The sequence below is a fragment of the Epinephelus lanceolatus genome, chromosome 7 (assembly GCF_041903045.1).
Source record: "Epinephelus lanceolatus isolate andai-2023 chromosome 7, ASM4190304v1, whole genome shotgun sequence".
In the NCBI taxonomy this organism is placed as follows: Eukaryota; Metazoa; Chordata; class Actinopteri; order Perciformes; family Serranidae; genus Epinephelus; species Epinephelus lanceolatus.
This window is the reverse complement of record NC_135740.1, coordinates 42,565,372-42,593,113: the sequence shown is the minus strand read 5'-3', so window position 1 is coordinate 42,593,113 and position 27,742 is coordinate 42,565,372. Positions and strand designations below refer to the sequence as shown.

Below are 27,742 nucleotides of genomic sequence, written 5' to 3'. Positions count from 1 at the left end.
CAATCTTTCGGCGGCCATGTTTGACCTCATCACTAGATCCAGTGGACAACTGGTTGCTTGGAATTACTGTCAAAATAATTCAAACCCAATCTTCAAAATGACAAATGTCCAAACCTCCACCACACGTGACAACAACACTTAAAACAAGATTGGACATTTTTAAACCAACTTCAGTATCGAAGCTTTGGGCTGGAACAAGGGCATCCCCACACACAATAAACTGCTGGTTCACCAGTACAGCTGAAAATCTGTATTGGCGGTGTGTCCTCCTGTTGCGCTGGTGGCAACCATACAAGAACACGACCAGAGTGTTAGAAAGCACAGAACGCTCTAGAAAGCTTTTCTCTGCTGGTTTCCGAGGTGTTCAGCTCCTCATTCAGCGACTGGCACCGGGACTAATGAACCGGACCCAGGGACCAGGACACACATACACCTACACACACACACACACGCACACGCACACGCACACACACACACACACACACACACACACACATAGCGTGATAATTCAGTCTTCCTAGTAGGCGGTCCACTACATTAGCAGACAATATGGCAGTAACACCACCCAAACACACATAAAAGCTACAAAAGAGAGGAGGCAGGTCTGGCTCTGACCTGAGTATCAAATAGCGAGTGTTCTGACGCAGAGTGAAAGTGGACTGAAACAGAGCTTTCCAACTGGTATGATTTACTGCAGGGCCAGGTCTCTACTTGCGCAGTGTAGTATGACGTAGGCCTATATTTCACATACGACAGGTCTGCTTACTTCCTGTTATTGCAACATTACCTTTAACTGTGATGTTAGTGATCACAGTGCTTTTTAAACGTTTAAAGATTATTTTCAGGGCTTTTTATTTCTATTACAAGACAGTGAGAGAGACAGGAAACAGGAAGACAGACTGGGGGTGACATGAAGCAAAGGGCCCCAGGTTGGAGCCTCCACAAAGGACTCGGCCTTCATGGGGCGAACACTTACTAGCTTGCTATAACTTAAAGTTAGTTACTTCACTTTTAACAATTAACTTTGTGGACCATCAATTTTTGCAAACAGTATTACAGATCATTTTGATGATCACCTCAATGAGTGCAATATAGACATGAATAACCTGGTTATGATCATATTCGGTATATGTTTACCTGAGCACAGAGAAACTGGGTTATTAATATTCCCAGTATACATCCTGGTTTCTTTCAGAGTACTCCAGCTAGCATATCCAGGTTTCTCATAAAAGGAATATGGTGTTTACGGGATACTCCAAAAACTCGATCATAAACAGGTTATTCACGTCCGTGTAAAAGCACTCATTAATGGTGAGGTTAGCTAGTCAGCTAGCCTAGCTACATGGCTACTACAATTAAGAACAGCACTATTAAGTTATGACAAGGGCAGTCGAGCTCTTTATTGCTTGCTTTTGTAAAACAGTATCAGTCACTTCTATGTTTTTGGTGTAAAAAAGAGTCATAGCAACATAACGTTAGCTAAGCTCAGAAATCAGGCTAAGATGGGTGCTACACTGAGTGACTAATATTAGCTAACGGTTTACTAAGACACTGAGGTGATTATGATCATTAAAAACACTATACAAAACTAACGGTAAATACTATTACATACAAAGCTAACTAAAAAGTGCTGTCTATTTACTGTATGTCAGCAAAAAAAGAGTTATAGCAATGTAAGTTTAGCTTAGCTCTAAAAATCAGGCTAACGTTGGTGCTAAATTGAGTGACCAACATTAGCTAATGGTTTATTAGTCATCACAGCGCTCTACGATTAACTATTAACTACTACTTAACTTTTTGTAGTTAGCTTTAAAGTTTCATAGTTAAAGACTGATGTGATTATCAAAATGATTAATTACACTGTAAACAAAACAAACAATAAATATATAAACAATATGTGCAAAGCTAACTGCGAAAAGTGAAGTGCTAACTTAAGGATGAAGAAGCAGTTTGATCACTAAGGTCAGACGCTAAGGTAACGTTATTGTAAAAGTGAGAGAAATGAGCCATTTGTGAAACAAATATATGTCACATTATGCTGAGCAAGTAGATAAAAGGGGCCGACCCAGGCTAATTCATATAACTAACTTTAAATGGAGGAGCAACCAAGGCTATGAAAGTCCAAGTCGTCAAAGGCACCACCCTACTCCGCCTCTGACTGACTTACACTGACATTCTTACCCTAACTGTATAAACCTAACTGCCAATTAGAGGGAGAGTATAGCAGGTTATGCCTTCGCCAAAAAAACCTGGCATACAGGACTTCTCTTTAGACTGATTTCCTCTGCAGATCCTCATAGGACTAACCAGGAAGTTTTCAGCACCCTGCATTTTTAACCAGGCCAACCAGGGCTAGTCCGGCTAGCTTATTCATTAGAATAACCCTTAAGAACAATCTCAGGCTAATTAAGACTGGTCTGCAAGACAGGAGTAAACAAGGCCATACAGGGCTAAGAAAGGCACACTAACTGGCCTCGGTGCCTCATGATTAAATAGAGCTATCCGACGCTAAGCTACTGCAGAGCTATAAAGTGCTAGCCAACACATACTCATTAGCCTGCTTTGCTCTGCAGGAGAAGATAAGGCTTTGCAGGGCTGTTCTTCACCCTGCTTCCCACTGAAATGGCCATAAAGGGCCTTCTGAGGCTTACTAATTAGCCTGGTTAAAATTGCAGGAGAAACCAAGGCCATAAATGGCTACTCTTCAGCCTGGACGTCGACTACAGGGTGAAGTGTTGCTTTTCTAAGGCTTACTGATTAGCTTGGTTTCCACTCGTGGGCTAACCAAAGTTGTGCAACCTTTAGTTTTTGATTCTACCTTTTGGTCCTCGACTTAGGTCCTGAAAAGTTTTGTTTCTAAGGCAAAAATATGAACCTTTTTGCAACAGCTTAACAGGCTTCAATTCCTAGAAAGACAATTTAAAAAAAGAAAACGACATGCAACTGATAGCAGGGGTCAAAGGTCTTTCACTATTTCAAAATCAAATCTCAGCACAGTCGACTCTTTCAATATCTGCTTCCCTCTGCCTAAATAATGACACCCTCCACTATCTTTCTCCCCCACTCTTCGCATCCGTCTGTCTCTTTTGTCTACTTCCCATCTTCCTGCCCCGATCATCTTCCTCCTGAAATCACCTGCAGAGGAATCGATAAGCTATCAGACCATGAAGACTCCCAGACTCTTTCCCTCTCTCTCTCTCTCTGTATTTCATGCTGTGTCAATTGGCTCTCGGCCTGCCTCTGACAGTGTTTGTGCTCCTCATCCCACCCGTGTGTGTGTGTGTGTGCGTAAGTGCTGTCAAACTGAATCCAAGATTTGATTGACAAAATATCCATCAGTCACTCACAGTAACTTGTACATGTCACTGTGAGAGTGTGGTTGTGTGTGTGTCAACCCAGTAAACTGCAATATCATGGCAGACAGCTCCAAATTATCGGTAGAAAGACATCCACGTGAAATGCAGTGAGAGGGAGGGAGAGATGGGGAGCAACGCTGACATCGAAGAGACCGTAAATGAATCAGAAAAGGGTGAAAGGAATGAATACAGTAAATGGAGAGGAAGAGAGAAAAAAGGGGGGAGACAGAGAGAGGCACTGCCAAAGAGCAAACGGGAGGGAGAGTAAATGAAAAGTGAAAAGAGTGAGAGAAAAAGGGAGATAGTTGAAACGGGGTCAGGCGCTGCTGAGAAAAGCACAAAGCCGAGCAGAGCTGAGGGAAAAGCATGAAGCATGAGAGAGAAACACAGGAGAGATGTGTGTGTGTGTGCAATAAAAGAGACTGAAAGGTGTGCGATGACAGGAAAGAGAGGCATGTGCGGCGATACAGAGTGAGAGAGGCTTGGGGGTTGATCACGCTGCTGCACACACACATAGGCAGTGCTGCTGTGATTGGCAGGTGGGCTTCTGAATGCAGTAGTGTATCTCTGTTTTACAGGAAAAACACTGACACCACTATCAACTAACACCTTTAACGTATGGCTACCACACACTAGAGGACTTGAAAAGAATAAAGTCTGACACCTTCTTACATGTAAAGACAATGCAAGGCTTTCGACCAGTGGTTCCTACACATTTACCCATATAAACACATTCATAACTACGCTCCAGCCTCTAAAAGATTCCTGCACATGTTCAAGCACATACTCACGAAAACACACACTCACCATGAAAGAATTTGGCTTATTACCCATATTGCATCACAGTAGTGACAATTCTCCTGCCAACAGCACTCCCGCCTCAGAGGGAAACAATGAACGAGAGGGAAGAAGGAAACACATAGTACACACTATGGCATGGGTGTGTCAATGTCTTCTGAGTGCAACAAGACGCCACTCGTTTTTTAGTCTGTTGATGAGGACAAAATATTAACTGTGTACAGACAGACAAACAAACACACTGAGGGTGTGAGTTTGAGAGAGTCGAGAGAGAGCCGGAGCTGATTTGAAATCATTTCCTCATTAACCTGAACCTGACGCTCCCTACAGGCAGGTGTCAATGTCGTGATTGCAGCAATTAATGAAAATTATGGGATCAATCTGTGCAGAATCCGACGGAGCTCCAGATCAACAGAGTGGAGGTGAAGGTGTGCAACTGTGACTCACATGAAATGGTTTGTTTCCACCTCATGAACATTGTGTATTAACAGAAAACAAACAGCAGCAAGCTGAAAAATGCAGCGTGGAGGTGTTGACAGAATCAGCAGCAGGAAAGAAGCAACTTTTAATTGGAGGAAAGCTGCAATAATTCAAAGAGGACCGTCTTGGCAAACATAACTACAGATTATCACCACCTACAGCTATAAAAAAGTGATAATGGATATTGCACTAAAAGTCAAGGGCTTCAAATAAACATCAGGTATCAGACACTTAAATTTAATGCTTTTTAAGACATTTGCAACATCATTTATAGCCACATTTAAAACCTATTTCATCGTTTTCTTACTCTAGCATTGCAGGTAAGTATACAGGTAAGTAGTATATATGGAGTCCCGTGTAAAGCTAGGTTTTATGTAGGAATATGGCTGTTAGATTGAGGTAGGTTAATCTATATTTTGCCAACAGGTAAGAGCTAGTCTAAAGTAAAAAGACAGTATCCATGACACGATATTATCACGATACTTCAGTCACGATACAATATTATTACGATTTTAAATATGTTGCCATATGCTGAGTATTGTGATAACTATTTTGGGATTTATTACCTTTTTTCAACAATAAAAAAAGCTAATCTGTTTTATTTAATAAAAGTTTTCAGTCCGTTCATCTCACTTTAGCCATTTTTTGCAACAAAATGTATCTGGTTGACTTTAAAGGAAATTTGTACAATAAAAAGATCCGATATTTGGCACTGTGTGATGATATATATGTGGAGGGGGAAAAAAATGTCAATTTGCGTTGTTGTACTGATGTAGTGCATTTATTTTGAAAGAGACTGAAAACAGAATTTTGAAAGGAGACAATGCATGAAGCAGGCTGAAGTTAAAACAGTGTCCCAGGATGTCAACAACCAACGTACCCAGGGTACCTTGGACGTCGTATCTGGACGTGGAATGTCCATGACCAAACGTAGTGTGTGACGAGGTCGGAGTGACAATGTGTTGGACACACATGCACAAACAATCAAGCAGTACCCATATATTCGTGAGGGGGCTGCTCATGCACAGGAGCCCTGAGGAGTTGGGGATTCAGTGCCTAGCTAAAGGAAAACTGGCACCTCTCCAGCTACCAGTCCACACTCCACATTCGTTTCTGAGTTGTTACTATCAGAGAGATGCATCTCATTGCTGACACTGAGCCTCTGGTTAATCACACAGCGCCCAGGAAGCAGGTCTCCTCTCTTCATGCATGGTATGGATGCTCACATGCGCGTGGGGCTGTAAATATGTATGTGTAAGCATTATGCATGTGTGTGTAGTGTGTGTGTGTAATGCCATATCACCGTAGCACTGAGTGCTGTGGTCACGCAAGCCTGAGCAGCCTTTGGGAAGTAGGTCAATGAGCAAAAGAGAGAGATGAATGGAGGGAGAGAAAATCATGACGAGATAAAAAATGGAAGAGGAAGAAATAAGAGCACACGCACAGGCCGGAGGCAGCAGTGACAGTGGAAAGTTACCAGTTTGACACAAGCTGTGGGTTAACTCAGAACATATACACACACACCATATATGAACGCAGACACGGCTGTGTGCAGTAAATATGTGTGTGCTGGACGGTGTGTTTGTAGATGCATCCCAAAAGGCCATTAGTGGCCTCGCCCACCTCCCTGACTCTCTCTGCTCCATGCAGGTAGAAGCCTGCTGCTTGCTTTCAACCCACACCCATGACTCACACACTCTAACACAACACATACACACCTCTAAACTTTCCATCACTAAACCCTCCAGAGCCGCTGGAGCCCTTCGCTACGAACCAGCTCCACCCTAATGTGTTTATCATTATGAATTATCAGTGAAATTACATCACATTATCAGGAGAATATATCACAATATCAAGGTTATTGCATTTTGGACTCCTACAGAGAAGCAATTTATTAAATTCTAATGAGTTATTACATTAATCGGCAGTTACTAAGTTAGTGTCAGGCTTTTAATTGATAGTCTTTTATTTTGTAGGGGACAGAATCAGCGCCAGTGGTTCCAGCTGTGATTGAGTGCCAAGACTATCTAAACCCACACGGACACCTTATAGTAATAACGACTGAACCTGAGGTCACACACAAGTTAAATGTGTGTGATGTGACAGTGCAGGTCTGTGCCAAGAAGCCTATTTATAACACACACTTCCTGCAGTGGCACACACACACAAATGAACAACCACACAGACATTAATGTGGCTTTTATCTGAGGAGGCAACATCTAAAAATAACAACAAATAGCTATTAAAGGAGAGTAATGGAAGAAGAAAGATGCTCAGTGTGTGTGTGTGTGTGTGTGTGTGTGTGCTGCATTGAACCATATCAAATAAAAGTGCACTGAATGTGATAGGCTGTGTTTTGAGATAACCGCTGCTAGTCGCCATACAAGTGTGTTTGTTTGTAAAAGTGCAAGTTCACACCAGTCTGTGCTTGCCTTCCCCTGGCACCTGGTTGCCACGGCTATATGCCATGCTGGCATCTGTGTGTGTGTGTGTGTGTGTGTGTGTGTGTGTGTGTGTGTGTCCTCTTGTACTCATGCTCCCGTACACCATGCCATGGAAATTTCCTTTAACCTTTCCTCTCATTTACACCAGTGCCCTTGAGAACCCACATACACACACACATGAACCAACCCTATCACACACACACACACACACACACACACAGAGGAGGGTGCCATAGTATAGGCTACAATAGAGATAAACCAACCGTCGTTGTGTTTAGTCTATAAACAGACCTGCTTAACAGTCACATGGTGATAATTACCTCTGCTACTACTACTACCACTACTAGTGGTACAGGACTACTACTACCTCTGCTAGTGCTACTCCAACACCTCCCACTGCTGCTACTGCCTTTAAAATCACAACGCTATCACTACTACTACTAAAGTGGCCTTTAAAACAATAACTACCATCTTACTACAGCAGGTCATATATTCCAATCCAATGGCCAGAAAAAAATGTGGCATTGTGTGTTTCTGCAAACCATGGATGTTATGCGTTTCAACAATGTTGCCGTTAACGTGTGGTTTGGTTTAGGCATATAAGCCACCTGGTTATGGTAAGGAAAAGATTATGTTTTGGCCTAAAATAACCAGTTTTGGGGGCACAGTCTCAACTGGAAGAACACCCACGGGTCGCTAAAACACACCCATGTTTGGGGCTTGAAAAGCTGCTGGAAACCCAGCAACTGGTTGCTAAAAATACCTTTTTTACGGGGGTAGAACACTGAAAAAACAGCCACGTGTTTCTATAAAACACCCATGTATGGAGGCTAAAAAGCTGCTGGAAAAACAGTCAAGGGTCGCTAAAATGCACCCACATTTGGGGGCTAAAAAGCTGCTGGAAAAACAGTGATAGGTCGCTAAAAAATGCCCATGTTTGGGGGCTAAAAAGCTGCTGGAAAAACAGTGACAGGTCATTAAAAAATACCCACATTTAGGGAAAACACAGCCACTGTTCCCTCAAAAACACCCACATTTGGGGGCTAAAAATCAGCTGGAAAAACTTCCGCAGGTCGCTACAACACACCCACTTTTGGGGGCTAAAGAGCTGCTTGAAACACAGTGATGGGTCATTAAAAAATATTTGTGGTTTGCAGAAACATACCATGCCAACATTTTCTTCTGGCGACTGGGCTGAATATTCCTACAGCTGCTGCTACTACTACAACCAATACCACAACAACCACCACTATAATTAATACTACTTCTGCTTCTACTAACACAACTTCAACGGCTGCTCCCACGACTCAAGTGAAAACCAAACTACTACTATCACTACTACAGTTCTGCTGCTGCTACTCATACCACCTGCATGAGCAGTCCTACCACTACTGCTTCTTACTGCAATCACTTTTTCAACTATTACTGCTGATGCTGCCACTTGCACAACAAATACATGTGTGGGTGTAGTGCGACTACCAGCAGAGGACAAGTTCACGTCCCTGCTGCTGCATTACTGCCTTAAGTCCAGCAGAGGAAGTGTTCTGAAACTCTGCATTACCCATGAATGCACCGTGTAATCCCTAACCTTGAGCAGCATGAGTCGTAATCACACACAATAATCCTGCTGGACCAGTGGATTACTGGGAGGGAAGATATATACTGGTATATACATTTAGGCTGGCAGACCAACAGTGTGTGTGTGTCCCCTCTTGGGTCCAGCGGGCTATAGTGTCGGTGTCGTAGGAGTGATGATGTGTTTGTGCAGTTGGGTGCTTGCCCATCCATGGTCCAGACATCTTTACAACTCGATCTGTCTGCCGGCTAAGTCGGGCCGAGCCCCAGCCAAAACACTGGCACAATGTCAAGGAGAGAGGGAGAGGGACCTACATTGTGGGCTGTGACGGAGCCCAAACCAATATTGGAGCAGCATTTACACCTCCGGCGGCCCTCGCACTACTCTCATTCATCTCCCGGGTTTTATTACACTGTCGCACAGCGTCAAAGTCTCAATTTTAACAACAGCAGAAAGAGTCAAAATCCAATTTTTTAACCGTAGTAGACCGTGAGAAAGGTCTTTTTATAGTGGTAGTTAAGTTCAAATCTCACTTTGTACAGCTGTGAGCAACATCAAAGCATTATTGCTCAGCTTTAATATAAACCTTATTTAAAGGAGCTTCAATATTTCTACAAATGTAATCATAAGCTTCATAAAAGCTCCTGTTTTTGAAGTGTCGACCCCTTGTTAGAGACACAATTTGTAAAGCACTTCATGAGTCGCTATCAAGATCCAGCTTTTCCAAACATGCAATCAATTTCAAATGATTTTAATGATGTTATTTTAGCAGAAATACAGATGTATAATTCCCTTTAAAACAGAAGGGATTGCTGCCGTAATGCACTGTGCAATCCTCAGATTCCCAACATCCCACCCCTCCCTCCTCCATGATGTCCTCTATGCTTCAAATGCCACTTCCTGTACAGATGTGAAGAGAAGGCTAACATCAGGCTCTGCGCAGCACTGACATGTCGCTGTGCTATCAGCATCCCTCTCATCTCATCTGCTTCTCATCTCGACAGATTTTAGAAAGAGACACAGCCCTCGGTACGCTCTCTCTGCTTTAAAATAAGACATTTCCCTGGCGGCTGCCCCCGTGATAAATCAGGTAACGGAGGAGGAGAGCTTTAAAGAAATAGGGCAGTCAGCTCGCTCGGCGACCGCTGGGCCTGCACATGCTTCCCTACAAAGCCCTGAGCTGCTGGGCGAGATTGGATTCCCTCTCCTTCAACCTCTTCCTATCTCCCCCAGGTGTTGCAGCTGCTGCGTGTGTGTGCGTGCGCACGATGGTGCGTGTATGTGCAGGGAATTGCAAACAGCCTCACGCTCATGTTGACACTATCAATATAGCAGCGGGGTCCCTGTGATGAATACAAATTGCCAGTAAAGGTTAGCTAAGGACAGATGGCACACACACATCTGCACATGTACACACATGTCAACTTATGTGCCAGGATAAAAAGAAAAACAGCCGCGACGTGAGGAGGAATTCAATTAAAGGATGTACACAAGCATCAATCCTCTGCTGTGAACACGTTATATATATACACGCACACTCATGCTGTGCCTCTGCATGTCATCTAACATGCCAAGAGGAATGAAGAGTCTTAATACAACACAACACAAGAGCACTTTATTGATCCTCTGAAGCAAAAACTCAAGATAAAACAGTCAATATGTTGATTTTTGAAGCAAAGACAACCTGAGTGAGAGTATTTACACAGAGACATCCAAAGTGTGCTGATTATAGGACAAACACAACACAGTGAGGTAAAAGAGAAAGCCACAGAACATGATCTGATTATCATGTTAGGCTGGAGATAAACTTGGGTAGACGACCACCTGTGTCGTCAACGTAATAGTTCACATACTTTCTTGTGTTCTACGTGTGTTATGGGGGGATTCCACAAGAGGGCACACCAGAGAGGGTACTCCCTAAAGAGTTTCGGGATTTGCATGTCATAAACCATAAACATGGCGACATTCGAGGAGGTTACTACATCGTTGATTCTGAGAAGAGGTGGCACCACAAATGGTATATGAAAGGTCCCTTCATCATGCATCTTGGGTGAGACAATAACAACTGAACAGCGCTAAAAACAAGTGTAACCATCACAAAACACATCGAGATCCAATCACTGAAACTTGCGGAGGTGGTCAGGGACGCATTTGACCACATCTCCATTATAGTGTATATAGATGCTGATGCGTCCCCGACAAGGACTACGTCATCAAAGTAGGGTGTGGTAGTTGTTTTGGTGACAGCAAGCTAAAGCTCTACAATCTCGCAACCCATCAGCTGACGACAATAAAGCCTCTGGTGGTGAGGGCCAATATTTCAGGCTGATCCAGTGTACCCAGTGGATATCTGAGCAAAGACTACTTCTTGCTTGCGCCAGTCATTTCGGCTAATCTCCATAAACAGATGTCTGCATATGAATGCTGATACATTAAGAATAAAGAAAGCTAATATAAATCAAACTCATAGTCGTACAATAGGTCAAAAACGCTCAATAACCTGCCCATTTGACGACAAGTAGCACGAAGCTACTGACGTTGCCTGACGTTTCAACGTTTTGCCCTATGGAAGGAGACACGTTGGATTCTGCTAGCTACAGCTGTACAGAAACATAAGCTACATGATTGGCTCTAGCTAGCAAGAGTGTGGATGTAATAACTCTGTGTGGGGCCCTTCGACCATCTAGTGTAAGTGACTTGGGTAGTAACGAAATCCAACGTCAACTAGAGACACAGGATAGACACAGGTGTGAACAGTGATGTGTCTAAGCTAACATCTGATTTCTGTGGATGTGCACGCTTCAAACAGATGCAGGAAACCCAAGGCAGCCATCACGCGCACATGAACCATTGTAGTAGTTAAGGAAGTATATCTCCGGCCTTAGGGGGTGCAGAGCAAACATTTTCTGGTGCAGCAGCAGCTCAGTTTGTGGGAACTTTGCTTGGGAACCAGAGGGTCACCGATTCAGGTCCTTGAACAGACCAAGTATGGAATGTGGACTCGCGGCAAGGCACTGACCCTCCAAAACTGCTCCAGTGGCGCTGTAACATGGCTGACCCTCCCTTCTGAATGTGCATGTGTGTGGTGTGTGTACGAGGGATATGCGAATATTCATGTACTGATTGATAAAATATCTTTCTTTCTAAACCTTTGTTTAGCATTGTGTATGCACCTTGTTGCCTCCAAGTCCCCCTTGAGCACAAGGCAAAGACCCAGACACCTGGATTAGTGCTACCTTGCCCCACGTGGTCTTTGTTATAGAAACATTTCCAAACCAGCCAAAGTTCTACGTGTAAAGCCAACAGCAGCAAACACAGTCATTTATCCAAATGACACGGCCAAGATGCTGAACCTGCTCGTCGCCACTGAGCCGCAAAGGTTAAACGGTATGTAAATGATGATTTAACAATAAATAACCAAAATGATAAATTCTCTGTGGTCTGCTGAGTGTCTGAATGTGGCATAAAGATAAGAAGCATAAAAAAGAGAAGGCAAAGCCGGATGAAAATATGATGAGCGGTGCTAACAGTGAATCACAGCACTGACTGTAAAGTATATTATCTGTATTAAAACTTTTGCCTGGAGATAGAGACGAGATGGAGGAGAAATTTACATCCTCACATCCCACTCTGGTTTGAGTCATGGCGGCAACAACCTGGAACACGGTGATGAACAGAATAGATTTTCATATAAATTAAGACGGCAAAAGGCAGACGATGAATACCTAATAAGTCTCTTGCTCACTGGTGTCTCTTTTGGTGTTCGTTTTTTTTTTTCTCATTTCTTCCTCTCACCATATCTGTGCTCTCTGCCTCTCATTGTAACACACGCAATGAAGCCTTTGTGCGTGTTGGACACTTCGCACGGTTGAGTGCTCCTCTGCTGCTCTACCTCAGGGGAAAGAGACGTGTTCGGAAAATCCTGCAGTGTGCATGCAAGAGTGGATGCAAACTGGATTTAGGGATTCTGCAGCAGTTCCCAGTCTATAAAGACCTGTCCTGTCCTTGCCCTGATCTGAGAGCAGTTTCTTTTGCTGACACTGTGACCTCTGACTCCTCCTGCTCCCCTGAGCTGCAGGCATTTATTTCACTGAGTTACTCTGGAGGGTCAGATTAGTCAGTCAGATTTAATATTAATAAACTGTAAAATAAAATGAATCATAAGCTTAAAATTGTTCCAGTACTGAGAGAGAGCACTGCAGCTGGTGGCTGTGACACAGGCTGCAAAGTACCCACATGAGGCAATAGCATACTGTCATATAGATACACTAAAAGTGCTTATTTTTGCCACTGACAGGCTCAGATTGGTGTTATAAGTGTCTGACCACATTATGGAAAGGTTCCCTTCACCTTTACGTCTCACTTGATCCTGCCTGTTTGTTATTGTTGTCCTGCAACAACTCACCTCACAAGACTTAAAGTCCACTAAAAGTGCTTGTTTTTGCCACTGACAGGCTCAGATTGTTATTATAAGTGTCCAGTCTGTTTGTTATTGTGTCAAACCAAGTCTTCTTCTGCAGTCTTGCGAGTTGAGTTGTTGCAGAGAGACAATAACAAACAGACTGGATCAAGCAAAAGGTGAGGAAAACTCTTTTTCAAATACCCATATCAACAATTTGAGCCTGTCAGTGGCAAAAACAAGCACTTTTAGTGGACTTCTAGTCTTGCAAGATGTTGCACAAGGACAATGCAAAACAGATCGGATCAAGCACGGTTTTCTCTGTAGGGATCCTTCGTCAGACACAATCTGAGCCTGTCAGTGGCAAAAACAGTGGCGACCGACAGCTGAGTTGCAGCTGACACCATCAGTCAGCTTGAGTCCAGCTCAGACCGACCAGTTCACGCCGTTGCAACTTTTCTCATGAATCTTTGGTCTGAACTGGACTTCAGACACAAAAACATGGCAAACGTGTCCAGGTTGAAAAATACAAACGTTTCCCTTTAAAACAACAAGATCAAAATAAGTCCTTGGTTCTGTGATACAGAATAAGACATTACAATGTACAAAGGAGCAGAAACAAGGATCTGGTTTAGTCTGATATTGCCATGCTAGTGGAATCTGATGAAGTTCTGTGTACTTCTGCCCGTTTATCCCTGGGTTAAGCTAAAGGTTAGTTCTGCTTCAGCCTTACTGTGTCCTGTAGGGGAGCTTTACGGTAAAGCTGATTAAAGCAGAAAATCTAAATAACAAACTATCATGATGAAAATCAATTTATCCATCGCAGTGATAATTATGTTCCACAACTGGTGGCGAGCACTTAATGAATCTGCATCCTATCTTCGGTCACGTTCTACCCTGCACACACGAGCTGCACAATTAATCATGTTAAAACTGCAATTTGGATTCATATCTCCAAACAATCTCAGTGAAATTGATTCTGCCATATTTGCATTCAGCAGGGACATGTGATGCATCACATCCAGAGCTTTTAATTACACTTGAGTTGCATCAACAAATAACAAGACTATGTTACACCATGAGAGGAAAAAGATACAGAGGAGTAACACGATGACAGTGAAAGCTTTGGAGGAAGATGAGTCAGAATCAAGGAGATGTCGCAGGTGATGAGGTACAGGAAAATATATTCACAGTTTTGACATGGTGGTTCATAAAAGGGGGTCACTCTGTCAGCGTGGCACAGATATATACAACTACCTGATATTCCAAGTGATGATGAAGCTAACAAGGCTATGAAAACAGAAGGCGCTAACATTAATGACAGGAGCCTGACGCATTACAGCAGCAAACCAGAGGAGATCTCAGAGAGCAAGCAGATTACAGAGGCACTAAGAATGGTGGGAGATAATTATAATCTCAATTCTGAGGCAGAAAATCATGATTCTTGTTTAATCCAGACTCCTGCAGCCCAAATGTGAGTGTGAGAGTGTGTGTGTGAGTGTGAGCTGCAGCCTGTCATGCCAAGCAGACCTGAGTGAGCAGCTGACGAATCACCACGCAATTAATTATTGAAAGACCCCTAACCTGCCTCTGCTAGCATGTTAGATAGCAACAGCACGTTCAAATATGTGACACACGGAAACACACACACACACACACACAGTTTGTGATCCTCGGTCACAGGCGCACACACATTAACACAGACCCGCGGGAGGGGAGGTCAGCATCTAAGCCGGATGCCTGATGAACCTCGAAGGGATTTGGGAGGAAGCAGCCATATTCCCAGCGCCCGACTCTGACGCACACACACACAATGAGGATCGACCACACGTAAACACACATGTGTAATTAACTACACTGACATATCTGCCGGGCACCTTGGTGGCACACCACAGTAACCACCAGTGATCAGCCAGGTTTCCTTAACCCGAACCAGAGTGAGTGTTAGCGACAATCAAAGTGCAAAGCTGTATCTGATTTACTGATGTGACACTTTGCCATCGTGGCACAGAGGAAATAGAGGGACACGTACAAATAGACTTCAAAACAATCCTCCTTATGCTTCCCTGTCCAGCCCTGTCGTCAGAAGATGATGGCAGCATTGTACGTTTCCGGAAACCACAAATACATTACACTTGCAAATTTCATACCTATCATATCAAGGTAACAAAACATAGTACATGAGCAGACTCTGTCATCGTGAAGTGAAACGTGATGGTGGACGGACTGTCACCAAGGCGAGACACCTGCCAAGCTGCAGACCACTGCTCAAGACCACCACACAACAAAACCGATTGTGATTTAGCGAGTCATTGCTGTGTTTCCAGCCACTTTTAAGGCACCAAACAGGGGTGTTTTGTAGCAACCAGTAGCGGTTTTTCCAGCGTGAATAGTGCTACAAAAAGTTGCTGAGTTTCCTGCTGAGATAGTGTCACAGAGAGTGTTTCTTACGAAGACATCACTGCTTTTCCAGCACACAAAAATGAAGTTGTGTTTTACTGAGACATTGCTGCATTTCCTGCAGAGATTGTGCGGAAAAAGGCAGTTGAGCTTTACCGAGATATCGCTGCTTTTATAGCACAGATTGTCCCATGAAAAGCAGTTGTGTTTTACTGAGATATCACTGCTTTTCCAACGGAGATTGTGTCCCCAAACCAGGTATTTTAAGCCAAAACATGATCTTTTCCGAACCATTATCAAGCGGTTTTGGGGCCTTAACCTAACTACACGTTAACCACATAATGCATAATAATGTGCAGGTTTATGTATCCATGGTTTGCTGAGCTGTACAATGCCAACGTTCTTCTGGCGGCTGGTTTCCTGTATCTTCCTCTGTCAGATTACTGTCGGGGGAACATTTTTCCCTCTTTATTAACACAATGCCTTGACCTGCTGAACTCTGACCTGCTCACTGTAGGCTGCAGTATTAGTGATCTACAGTATTCTCACTGTGATTCACTCAACAGCACCAGATACACGCCTGAGGTTTGATCACACTGCAGCTTATATGAGCATTTTAAGCATATTTCCACTCATACTGCACAAGAGACTGTATATGCACGCATGTGTGTGCACGTGCAAGTGCTGAGCTCAAGTGTGTGTCCGGTACATAGTGACAGAAGGGACAGGTGAGTCACTGCAGGGCTGCAAGCTGAACACAGTGCACTGCAGCACTGCACATCACGACTCAGACAGACAGCAGAGACTCAGAGAGAGAAAGATAATAACACAGAACTGAGAGTGGAAAAAAAAAAAGAAGAAGAAAGCAGAGGACAGTCGCAACAAAATCAGCGGACAGAGAAGAAAACATAAAATGCAGCTGAAGAGAGTCTATCTGTCTGTCCCTGGCACGGAGCAAATCCCAGTCACTGCCAATAACACCTGTATCCATCACTCTCTGGTGGAACTTCAAAGCCTTGTTATTTATACACCTGTCTGTCTGCCTGCCTACTTGGCTGTCTGGATCCTTCACTCTTCACTGTCACTGTCCAATTTAAATCGGATTTATTGGGACCCATCGAGAAAGTGAAGCGCCAACCTGCTTCCAGGCTAAGTATAGATGCATTATAGGGCTGGTGTATATATAAAACATGTAAATCACACTGATGAGTGATCATTACTGTTTGATTCAAAGCAATATCAATGATGGAAGATACATGATACCATTAACATCTCCATTGCCACCCACTTTTGCCTCACCATCACGCCAGCCATGTTTTTACAGAGGCCTTAATACTAAATTTAAAGGAGCAATGCACCCTTTCTTCATGTGTTTTTACCTCTGTCTTTGGTTTTCATTATGCTGATGATTCTGCACTGTACTTCACAGATGACATGTCAATCAAAAGGCATTTTATTTTGTTGATTAAGTTTGTGCAGATTTTTCTACATCACTTCTCATCTGTCTTTTCTTTTGTTAAAGGGACAGTTCAGATTCTTTTAAAGTGGGGTTGTATGAGGTACTTCAGCGGGATTAATACTTCTGTGTCAAACTGATATCGTACCTAACCTAGTTTAAAAATTCAGCTCCTGATAAAAACCACACAGCAATCACTCAGGTGTGCGCCAAAACAACTGGGCCGAGACCTTCTTGAAGAGGTGGTCTCAGTCCGGTTACAAACAAACTCTGGTGCGGTTCATTTGTGGTGAGAAGGTGTTCCGACCTGGATGTGAAGCAACTGCAGTCACATGACACATTGTTTGGGTTAAACATGAGCATGTTACAGTCCTGGAGGATTATTAATGTGCACCTCCTCCTGTACTGCCTTAATATGCACATTCAGCACATCCAATGCATCAAAACGTTGTTTTCTAGTTGGAGCCGCGCCTCGTTTTCAAACTGTATGGTTTGACTAAAATGAACAATGACAGCAATATAGTCCACGATGAGCAGCGCTAAAATCAACCTGCGTAGTTGTCCCTCCATTGTGACATTAGAAAGTGTCACATTTATCTTGCAAGTGTACTCTTCTTCAACGTTTGCTTTACTTCCTGGATTTTTCCCACATGGAAATTCTGACCAATCAAGAGCAGCTTTCTCACACAAGGCATTTGATCTGGTCCTCTTGTAAATGCTGCCGTGAGAACACGAACCAACTCTAGGCAATTATACAACTTTGGAACAACATGAGTCCCTGATTCAGACCAAAGGAGACGACTCTAAGTCTGAAAGCACCCTGAAGGAATACGAACCTAACTGTTACTGAATCACTGAATCCTTCACACCGTTTCTTTAATGTAACCAAAAAGGAAAATAAAGTACAACTTTCTGTGTGGGACGAAGAGTAAATCAAATCAAAAAGCTTTCACAAAATGACCTAAACTGTGGTTTGAATCATGATTATGTTACATCAATTAGCCACAGAGAGCAGAAAAGATGGATTAAAATGAAAATTATGCGAAAATTTAACAGCAAGAGATGAGAGTTTCATTTAATTGTTGACGAAAAGCTTTAAAGACTTGACAGTGGTGTCCGTCTGTCCCTGCAGCATCACACTATTGAGCTAAGTGTGGTCAGTAAGGGACTGTGTGACTTCTGATTCGAAATGGGATAGGATCACCTGATAGGCACGGATGAGAGCTGACCGCCTGCTGCTCGCTCGCACGCACGCACACACACACACACAGAGGCATCATGATTATAGGGTAAAGTGCTGACTGACAGTACGAGGCTCTATAGGGCTACACAGCAGCACCGTAATGGCTTTAAGCTTTATTAAGTTTTCCATTCGGTGCGTGTAGGCATCGTTTCAGAGACGCAATTAACGTTTCAAACACTCCAGAGCTAATTAGTTTACTCGATAATGGCATGTAACTCGGGGCACTGCGGAGGCAAACATGGAAGTGATGAGTAATTTGTTGATGTCTGGGAACAATGTGTTCTTGAAAAGTATTTCCGAAGTTTTTCAATTACTGATCTATTTTGATCTTAAACTCACATCCTGTTTCTCTCTGGCTGGGCCTTCTCTCTTCTTTATCACACCCCTCCAATTAAGTGTTAATTTAATGGGTGTGCGGAGCTGCAGGTGATTGTTGTGATCGAGACTGAACAGAAACCAACTGTTTTTAATCCCACATGACGCAGTGGCTTCATCAGCTATTTGTTTTTCGATGCTGACAACATTTGTACAGTGCAGCAGTGCAGCAGGATAACCTGGATGCACATTTGTATGAAACTTTTATGACCCTCCGTGTGAGGAAACTAGTGCAACTATTTTTACTTGACTTCCAGACCTGAGCAGAGCTTAAAAACAAACTTGACAAAAACAGCCACACGTGATTTTAAAGCACATGCAGTTTATGTTTGTCGCACTGTATTCTGATCCGAAAGGTAAATATGTGCTTTCTAACTGCAGGACTCCACATTGTCTCACAGGACACCAACACGTGTGCTTAAATTTAAATTTTACGAGAGCGAGGTTGCTTAACTGCCACACGGAGAGGCACAGCAGAGTAACTGACGAGCCCCGGCTAATATTTTACAGGCCTGGGGCCTGTGGCTGGTTGTGTCCTGTTACAGCAGGATGTGGTGACTGACGTTAAGTTACATTGGCCTGATCGTCCCAGAGTCAATCCCCTGCATAGACGCAGACCGGCCCTAAACACTCGGTCAATGATTAGCATTGAAACAGGTCTGGGAGTCCACCTGAACTCCGAAACAACCATTCAATAGGTCGAGTCATAGCTGGAGACGGACGCCTTTTCGGTTTCTTTTAAAACTGAAATATGAGCTTTAGGGCTCTCTGCTGATCTGAGAACAGCTGACTACGACTATGGTACAATCTACTAGACTTAACTGTCTCAAATAAATGACAAAGACATGGTTTCCTGCTCTGCTGTTTTTTTTTTTAAAGGAAAGGGGGATTCAAAACCTGACTGGTGATTCATTTCACCAATAATCCATCTGCCTGAATTTGATTCTTAGCTTTTTTCTCAATAAGCTGTATTGTGAAACTACATTATCAACCCAATCGCCAGTAAAGATGTTCTCATTGTAAGTTTCTGCAACCCAGGGATACTTTACATCCATCCATTCATTCATTTTCAACTGCTTATCCAAAACTGGGTCGTGGGGGCAGCAGACTGCGCAAAGTATTCTAGACGCCCCTTTCCCTTTCCAGCTCCTCCTGGGGGACCCCAAAGAGTTCCCAGACCCAGCGAGATATATAATCCCTCCAGCATGTTCTGGGTCTGCCCCAGGGCCTCCTACCAGTTAGACATAAGTGGAACACTTCTAATGGGAGGCACCCAGGAGGATCCTGATCAGATGCCCGAACCACCTCAACTAGCCCCTTTCGATGCGAAGGAGCAGCAGCTCTACTTCGAGCTCCCTCCAGATGTCCGAGCTCCTCACCCTATCTCTAAGGCTGAGCCCAGACACCCTTTGGAGGAAACTCATTTCGGCCGCTTGTATCCACGATCTCATTCTTTCAGTCACTACCCAGAGCTCATGACCATAGGTGAGGGTTGGGACGTAGACTGACCAGTAAATCGAAATCTTTGCCTTCTGGCTCAGCTCCCTCTTCACCACAACAACTTTGCGTTTCTCAACAAGGCTGTGGTGAAGGTGTGGATATGTTTAGGTACAAACAACACTTGGTTATGGTTATGAAAAATCGTGTTTTGGCTTTGAACAACAATGTTGGGTGGCACAAAAGCTGTTGGAAAAGCAGGGAAAAACACCCAGGTTCAGCTGCTCACGAGGCTCAAACGCCACTGGAAAATGCTGCGATGTGTCATTGAAAAAAATCCCACACAGGGTGCCACAGATGTCACTGGGAAATGCCGCAAAGGGTCGCCAAAAACAAGTGATGTTGTTGTTTCTTGGCCTTAAACAGTGGTCTGCAGCTCAGCAGCTGTCTCATATCGGCTCATATACTACGTCACATTAGAATCCTTGATATGATACATATGAAACGTATAAATATAACACACTCGTGGTTTGCATAAATGTACAATGCCACACTTTCTTCTGACAACTGGGTTACATCAACCCATTTTCACCTGCAAGTGATAATTTGAACTGGTTCAAGTGTTCTCTGGGTTTGCCTAAACACAGATCTGTAGAAATGTTCAAATTCGGTCAAACTGTTTGGATGAAAATTGAGTTTTTCTTATTATTATGTAGTCTTTGGGCACATGGGACGACTGTTTTCTGTATACATGCCATTACAGTTTTGCAAAACACAGTAGTCCCATGTGCCAAAAGACTAAATATAGTACAAGGAGCACGGCATTGAATACCAAGGATATGCACGACATAAATACTTCATATGGAGGACATTAAATACACATCATAGCATTTTTCCTTATATTTCAAAACCCCCACTTTTCTCAATAGTCAAAGTTATCCAGTCAGAAACTTTCCCAAAGCGTTCATACCAGATTTCAAGACTTCAGCCCAGTCAGAACGAACGTGGCACTGTCCCTTATCACACCGAATATTGTCTCTGACCACAAATTGGGCTTTGGTATCAGCAGTGCATGAAACTACGTGCTGAAAACACGCACCACACACTGATGACGTGCACTGCTGCAAACCACACATTTGTTTTGGAGCGCAGTGTATTAGAATACAAGAGTCAAGCTTCGGCTGATCGATGAGGCGTCACATGAGCCTGTGGTCAATGATCTTGCACAGCGGTGTGAAGTGATTCTGAAAGCGAACGTTTCCAAAACCAAATATGTTGTTGTTGACTTAGAATAACATCACATCCACCACCATCCTCTCCACAGAGGCACGTACAGTTCTGCACATGACAAAGGAAATTCAGCTTTGATGTAAACACTGAGCCACAGTGACAGGTTACAGATCCGTCATTCGAACAGTCCTGATATCTCAATTATTGGGTCAAGGTTTTCTCGTCACTAGTGCACATAGAAAGCAGACAGTCTTTAAAAATCGGGACCGCTCTCGTTTCCAAAAGTTAGGCGCATTCCACACGCAATAAACCTGCTTCATTTCTATCTTCCTGAAACACAGGACAATAGAAAGAGGCCAGATTAAGAGTGTGTGGGAGAGAAATTACAGTCAGCGTGTGTAGCCTACTGTATGTATGTGAGAGCGACAGAGTGGTAGACTGTTCAACACACACACACACACACTCACAGAGAGGAGGAAGCAGTCACATGTTCGGAGGAGGAGGGGGGAGGGACTGCCTGTCACTCGTCTACGTCACGACTAACGCCTCCCTCTCTCCCTCCCTCCCTCCACTACAACTCACATGACTGCAGCAACCCTGTTCTGTAACTCCAGTCACGAGGATAGAGTAGTATTACAATAACCAGCCGGCAGGGGCGACTGCACAGACACACACTGAGGGAAAGAGGGCTGGAGAGATAGAGAGGGACTAGAGGAAAGCCACCGGGCAGCCCTAATAACCCCGAGTAAATATTAACATATTAACGCTGCGTTTGTAGAATAGATAACCTTATCGGACTGCACATGAAGAAAGAACTTAAGCTGTGATACAGTTTGGTTTTTCCTTCTGTGGTCAGGTTTCTCCCTCATGTGTGTAACTCAAGGATTTTGCAGCAAGAAGAAAGACCTGCAAAGATGTTAAAGTAAATATAAGATGATGCATGTTACAATAGGACAGGGGTCGGCAACCTTTACTATTAAAAGAGACATTTTCTGGAGCCGCAATTCATATCTGTGCCTTAGCGTGACGGCAACACAGCCTGTTCAATCTACATTAGCCTATAAATGTTCCTAATAGGTCGAAACTTTGCTGCTTTAATGGTGAGAACAAACAAATCTGTCGACTCTAGGGCTGCCCTCTGATAGTCAACCAAACGTTAGTCGACAAGATTTTATCATAAAACAAATATGAAACTCCATTAGGAGCTGCGACTTGTTAAAATAACTCCAAACCAATATGACTGGACCATGTGGGACTTTAATTTGAAAGGACAGACACAGGAAGTGTCCACGCTCAGCAGTCAGACAGGAGTCAGGTTAATTTCCAGGGCTGGTACCTGCGGTTATTCCACAGGCTAGTTAATAACATGTCGGGCAGGAAATCCAAAGTGTGGGATCATTTTGAGAAGGTGAAGGACGAACCCAAGGTGATATGTAAACTCATCTTCATTGGTCGACTACAAACATGACGTATCATCTGAAACATGGAAGTAGCTACATGCCCATTAGCCCACAGCGTCATTAACAGGCGGCTCGCTCAGTGTGTGACGTGCACTTGGAGATAAAATATAGGCCTATATTAATGAAGATTCATTAGTACGGTTTGTATTTCTCTGTAATGTAGCACAGTGTTAACAATGTTACTGATACTATTCTTTCTCACACCTTCAACTCAAACCACCAAAATATATCATTTAATACATCAAATTAATATCGTAAACATGCGGGCGACTATTCGACTAATGGCCCATAATGAAATTCTCTATTTTCCTTCAAGACGTTTTCGTTTTTGGAGTTGGAATCAGTAGCTAGCCTCACTAAGGAGACTCAAGCTCGGCCCTCGCTATTGAGATTTGGCAAATTTAAGGAAAAGGCGCCAGGCTGCGGACGTATGACTCACATCGTTGACAAGATGTTCAAACCTTTCTTTTATTCAGCATACAGGCCACACATTTATACAACTGGAAGATGTAAGAATCACTTTAGAACTACAAAAACAATGAGAAATCAAAATTAAAATTTTGACTAAACACGGCTCGTGAGCTGCAGGTTGCCGACCCCTGCCATAGGACATGTATAGTTTTCTCATTCTGTTTGTAGCTTTAACGTTGTTGAAATCATCTTACTGCTCACTGTCTGACACTATCGTAGACATATACTCTGTATCAACATGTTCCAGCTCCTTCCTGAAGATATATGATGTTTCCATTCAAACCCAAGACATTTATGGCCGCACTGTTCCATCGAATGGAAATATTCTAGGTATCTTCCACATCAACGTCACATTTCCCCAAAGTCAACCTGCCATATTTGGTATCTTTGGAAACTCCTCTGCTCCTTCCTCAGATCAGTGGTTCACAACTGGTGGGTCATGCTCCAAAAGTGGGTCACGGGTCCGCAAGTGACTTTTGACCCCCTTGAATAACGTCCATATTTCATAGTAGTAGTATAATAACTGTTTCACGTTTCTTGATTTTTGCACTTGCTTTGATTCCATATCTTCTTATTGTGTTTATGCATCAATACACCAAAGTAAATTCCCTGTATGTGCAAACCTGCATGACAATAAACCTGAATCTGACTCTCTAATTCTGATTTTTGATCTCCATGAATATTCATAATAAAGTTCCGCAGGTTTGAGCGATGTTTGGCTGCGCAGCATGAGTTTGCCCAACCCTTTGATCACCACATGATCAGGATTTAAAGGCATATTAATGCACAGAATTGATTAGGCACAGACACGCTGAAGGATCTTATGGTCATGTCATGTGATAACACCACCATCGACTGTATTATAGATACGGCTCAAGACCCTGGTGGAATATCATGATGAAACCATTGGACATACTGACAGAAGAAAGTATAAGAAAGCCATTGTATAAACTCAGCAGGCGTGTAATAAGTCTGTGCATGCATATCATAGGTGTGTTATGGTTGAGTGATGTCATACATCGCATACTGACGTCACTATCTAGTTAAATGTGTTTTCATATTGGGAATGTTTTGGTGCATTTCTTTCCTCATGGGGCGCAAGTTCTTCTCTCTTGGATACATCTGTCTCTGTGTGTGTGCGTGTGCGTGTGTGTGTGTGATGTGGCAGCACATGTCACTGCTGCACGTTATAAATAGCCCACCGTCTCCCTGGATCCCACCAGACACTGAATTAACCTGCTTAAGCTGCCAATCAGCTGTGACAGATCCCCTCTCCACACACACACACACACACACACACACACACACACACACATACACACTCACCCCCCACCCCATCACACCTTCCAATGACCGTGCAATCATAACAATCACCACGACGCAATCTTACGTCACACACTGTGATGCAATAACACCGGGGGTCATGTATTCCTCTGACATATTTGTTTACGTATTTCGGAAGCGCGACTCTACAGTCAGGAGGGAGATGGAGATTAGACCTGATATGCTCTGATCTGTCCTGTGAGAATTTGTCGCCAAACCCCGCTCAAAAATCTGCTAATTTAGTGGTTCCTTCCATGTACGCAACAAAACATACATCAAATTTTACAATCAATGATTGAATGTTGATAAATACTTTCTCCTTAAAGATTCGGCAAACATTACAGGTGCAGGACGTCACTTCATTTTGATGAAATCTCAACTTCTATAATTGGTGAGCACCACTCGCTACCGCCCTCCGCGGCTCTCCCGAGCAGGAGATTATTCTGGGATTAGCAGTAGAGCCAGTTCTAAAAGTTCGCACATTGTTTTAATAATTGCTGCTTGGTGCGTTGACTGTATCCCGATGTCGATTAAAGAACCTAGTCATTCATTTAAAAAGCAATTTATTTTCAGATGTTGCACATTATTGCCAATAAGCAAAGGAATCTCAAAATTGTAGGGATTTACGAACGTGGTTTGGCGATTTGGCGCTTCCTTAAAATTCGGTGCAAAATCCCTAATCCGCGACCCCCCGGGCAACACCATGGGTTAATAACCTGTCTGTCATCATCACCGCTGCAGAAAATGCAATCAAAGCGGCCGTTGTTTGTCGGTTGGCCGCAGCAAACAATCGTGTGAACCAGACGAAGGTTTTGTAACCGTTTCCTAACGATTACGCAAACGCTTATGAAAACGTTCAACTGCAGCAACTTTCTCGGATGATCCAAACACACCGTCTCCTCTGCATCCTTATTGCTTTGCACAACATCGCCTGACAGATTGACCGATTTGGCAATAAATTACAGGAATCATCCGTGGGAGTTGCTCAACTTCACAGCGCACCGACACAGCCTGCAGGGATCCAACGCAGAGATCCCCAGTTAAGCTCACGGTGCTGTGGCAAGCAGCTTATAATGGAGTGGATAAATAACATTACACAGCACTGATGTATTACAGTGTGTGCCCAGAGAGACACTTTATTAAACAGCCGCTTCGACTCTGAGAGGAAAAATAAATAAAACACAACATCCCAGCAGCCGAATAATGCATCAACAAAAAGACACACAAGTCTCATCTCTGCACGTTTTGGTTTTAGAGCCAAGCAGTCCTGTAGCCACTGGATCACTATTATAATGTGTTAATATCATAATAGTCCTGAGGCTAAGTCCATGCGCTCAGAGGCGCACCACGTGTCCAAGTCTCCGGCACTGAAATTAAAACTTCCCTCAAGAATGCGTCAAAAGTTTCCAAAGCGCCCCTCTGCATACCAAATAATCCTCCCCGAGCAGCAGCACGCCGGCTGCTCTCCGCTTCCAGCACCGACACAGAAATATTTATTCGCTTTAATCCGTCAAATTCTCCCAATGCCCATGGCTGATGACATTTCCTCCAAAAAACACGTGAAAGCCAGACATAGTAGACATTCACACACACGTACACGCACACACGCACACAGTAGACTGAGACACCGGGTCGCGCTGTGCCGGGGAGATGCTGCTGACAAGCCGGTCGAGAGCCTCGCATCAACCGGGCGTAGCGTGCGCCACGGCCGGCGACGTGCAAAGACGCGCCCCGGTGTGGAAAGCCCAAGGTTCGGTGCATCCAGAGAGGCCCGAGTCTTACCTGGCTGCCGGAGTTTTCTGTCAGGTAATTGAAGACAAAGGACGAGAGTTCCTCATCTAATAGTGGGGCGCAGTCCGCCATCTTCTAGTGAATGAGGAGCCGCGGAGTCAGAGAGCGGAGTATAGGAAGAGGAGGAGGAGCAGTGGGGGAAGGCCGCCTGCAGGGGGCGCATCTGTTTACACACATACAGACACAAAGCAAGGTATTAAAGACATGCGGTGCCCCAAGTGGGGCCTGGGGACCTCCGGGGGTCCATGCAGTGGCTCCAGGGGGTCCTACAGTAAAATGAGAATTAATTTCACTTCATTGTGGTTAAAAATAATCAAAAATTAATGCCACAGGATAATTTACAAAAACTTCCCTATTGCAATACAGTGATTTAAAAGTAATAAAAATAATAACATGGAAGATGTGAAGGTATTCAGCAGGCTACACACAAAGTGGATTAAATAAGATTAAATAAGATGAGATAGACTTTATTGTCTCAAAGGAAATTTGTCTTGTATATAGAGTACCTGTCATTAAAAGATACAAAAAAGTTTATACATACAGTTCCTACATACAATATTTATTTAGACAGGACAAAGACTGATTATAAAGTGCAATAAAAAATGTCACCTGCTAACTGATAACTTTGGTATTTTCAACCTGGACCCCATTTTCCAATGTTTTGTGCCCAAAGCCCTGTTTCCACCGAGCTGTTCACTTTGGTGCGCTTTTTTTCCGTTTCCACAGTGAAAAGTTGTGGATGTACGAATGTAACCGTTCCATACCTTCCCCATTTTGGGTCTGCCCTCTGTTGAGCCCCGTTTCCACCAAACACTTCTGGTACAGTACCTTTGGAACCAACAGTAACCCTTCAGACATGGTACCTAGACCCTCGGCCTGTTTAGCGTTTCCACCACAAACAGTCCTCTTAAATGTGGGCAGGGTTGTTGTCACTCACTGCTCCGTCCAGCACTCGTATTTCCTCATCAGCGGTGACACAGATGGAAGTCTGCACCTGGTTTATCGTCCACAGAACGAGGCTGCACGCCCACATTTTCAGAACAAAATAGAACAGGCTGCAGTGAGAGTCTGTCTCCATGGGATATTTAAAAATAGCAGCTTTGTGCATTTAGTCCTTCTCAGGCAAGCTCAGGGGTTTAGTGTTGCTGTAGCCCACAGGAACGCTACGGTCCACAGCGCTTTTTTCCCCCAAGTGAGGATTGGGATATATGCAGTTCACATAACCTGGTCAAAATTAATTTACATTTTTAAATGTTTGAAGATCCACTTATTATTAAAAGTGTGTGTCAAAGTTGTCACAGTGAAATTTAAGGTGCGTTAACGTTGTCACCTCATACACTGAGTAACATTACAACTAAATGTTCCACCTTAAAAGTTGCCGGCAGTCGGCCCAGTGAATGAAGTTATTTTTTTCTTAGTCAAACATCCTTTCATTTTATACAGTTTACTAATAAAACTCTCCACAGTATTAACAGTGGTTACATGAGCCTCAAAACCAGACAC

The 27,742-nt window shown here is 43.6% G+C and overlaps 1 protein-coding gene across 1 annotated transcript in view; it reads right to left on the bottom strand.

Moving 5' to 3' along the window:
- ppargc1b (peroxisome proliferator-activated receptor gamma, coactivator 1 beta) overlaps positions 1-26,384 on the bottom strand; it is a 133,964-nt gene extending 107,580 nt beyond the window's left edge. The window contains exon 1 of the mRNA XM_033633823.2: positions 26,231-26,384. Coding sequence (XP_033489714.1) covers positions 26,231-26,311 — 81 coding nt within the window. The 5' untranslated portion in view covers positions 26,312-26,384. The remainder of the gene's footprint in view (positions 1-26,230) is intronic.
- Between the last annotated feature and the right edge of the window lie 1,358 nt (positions 26,385-27,742).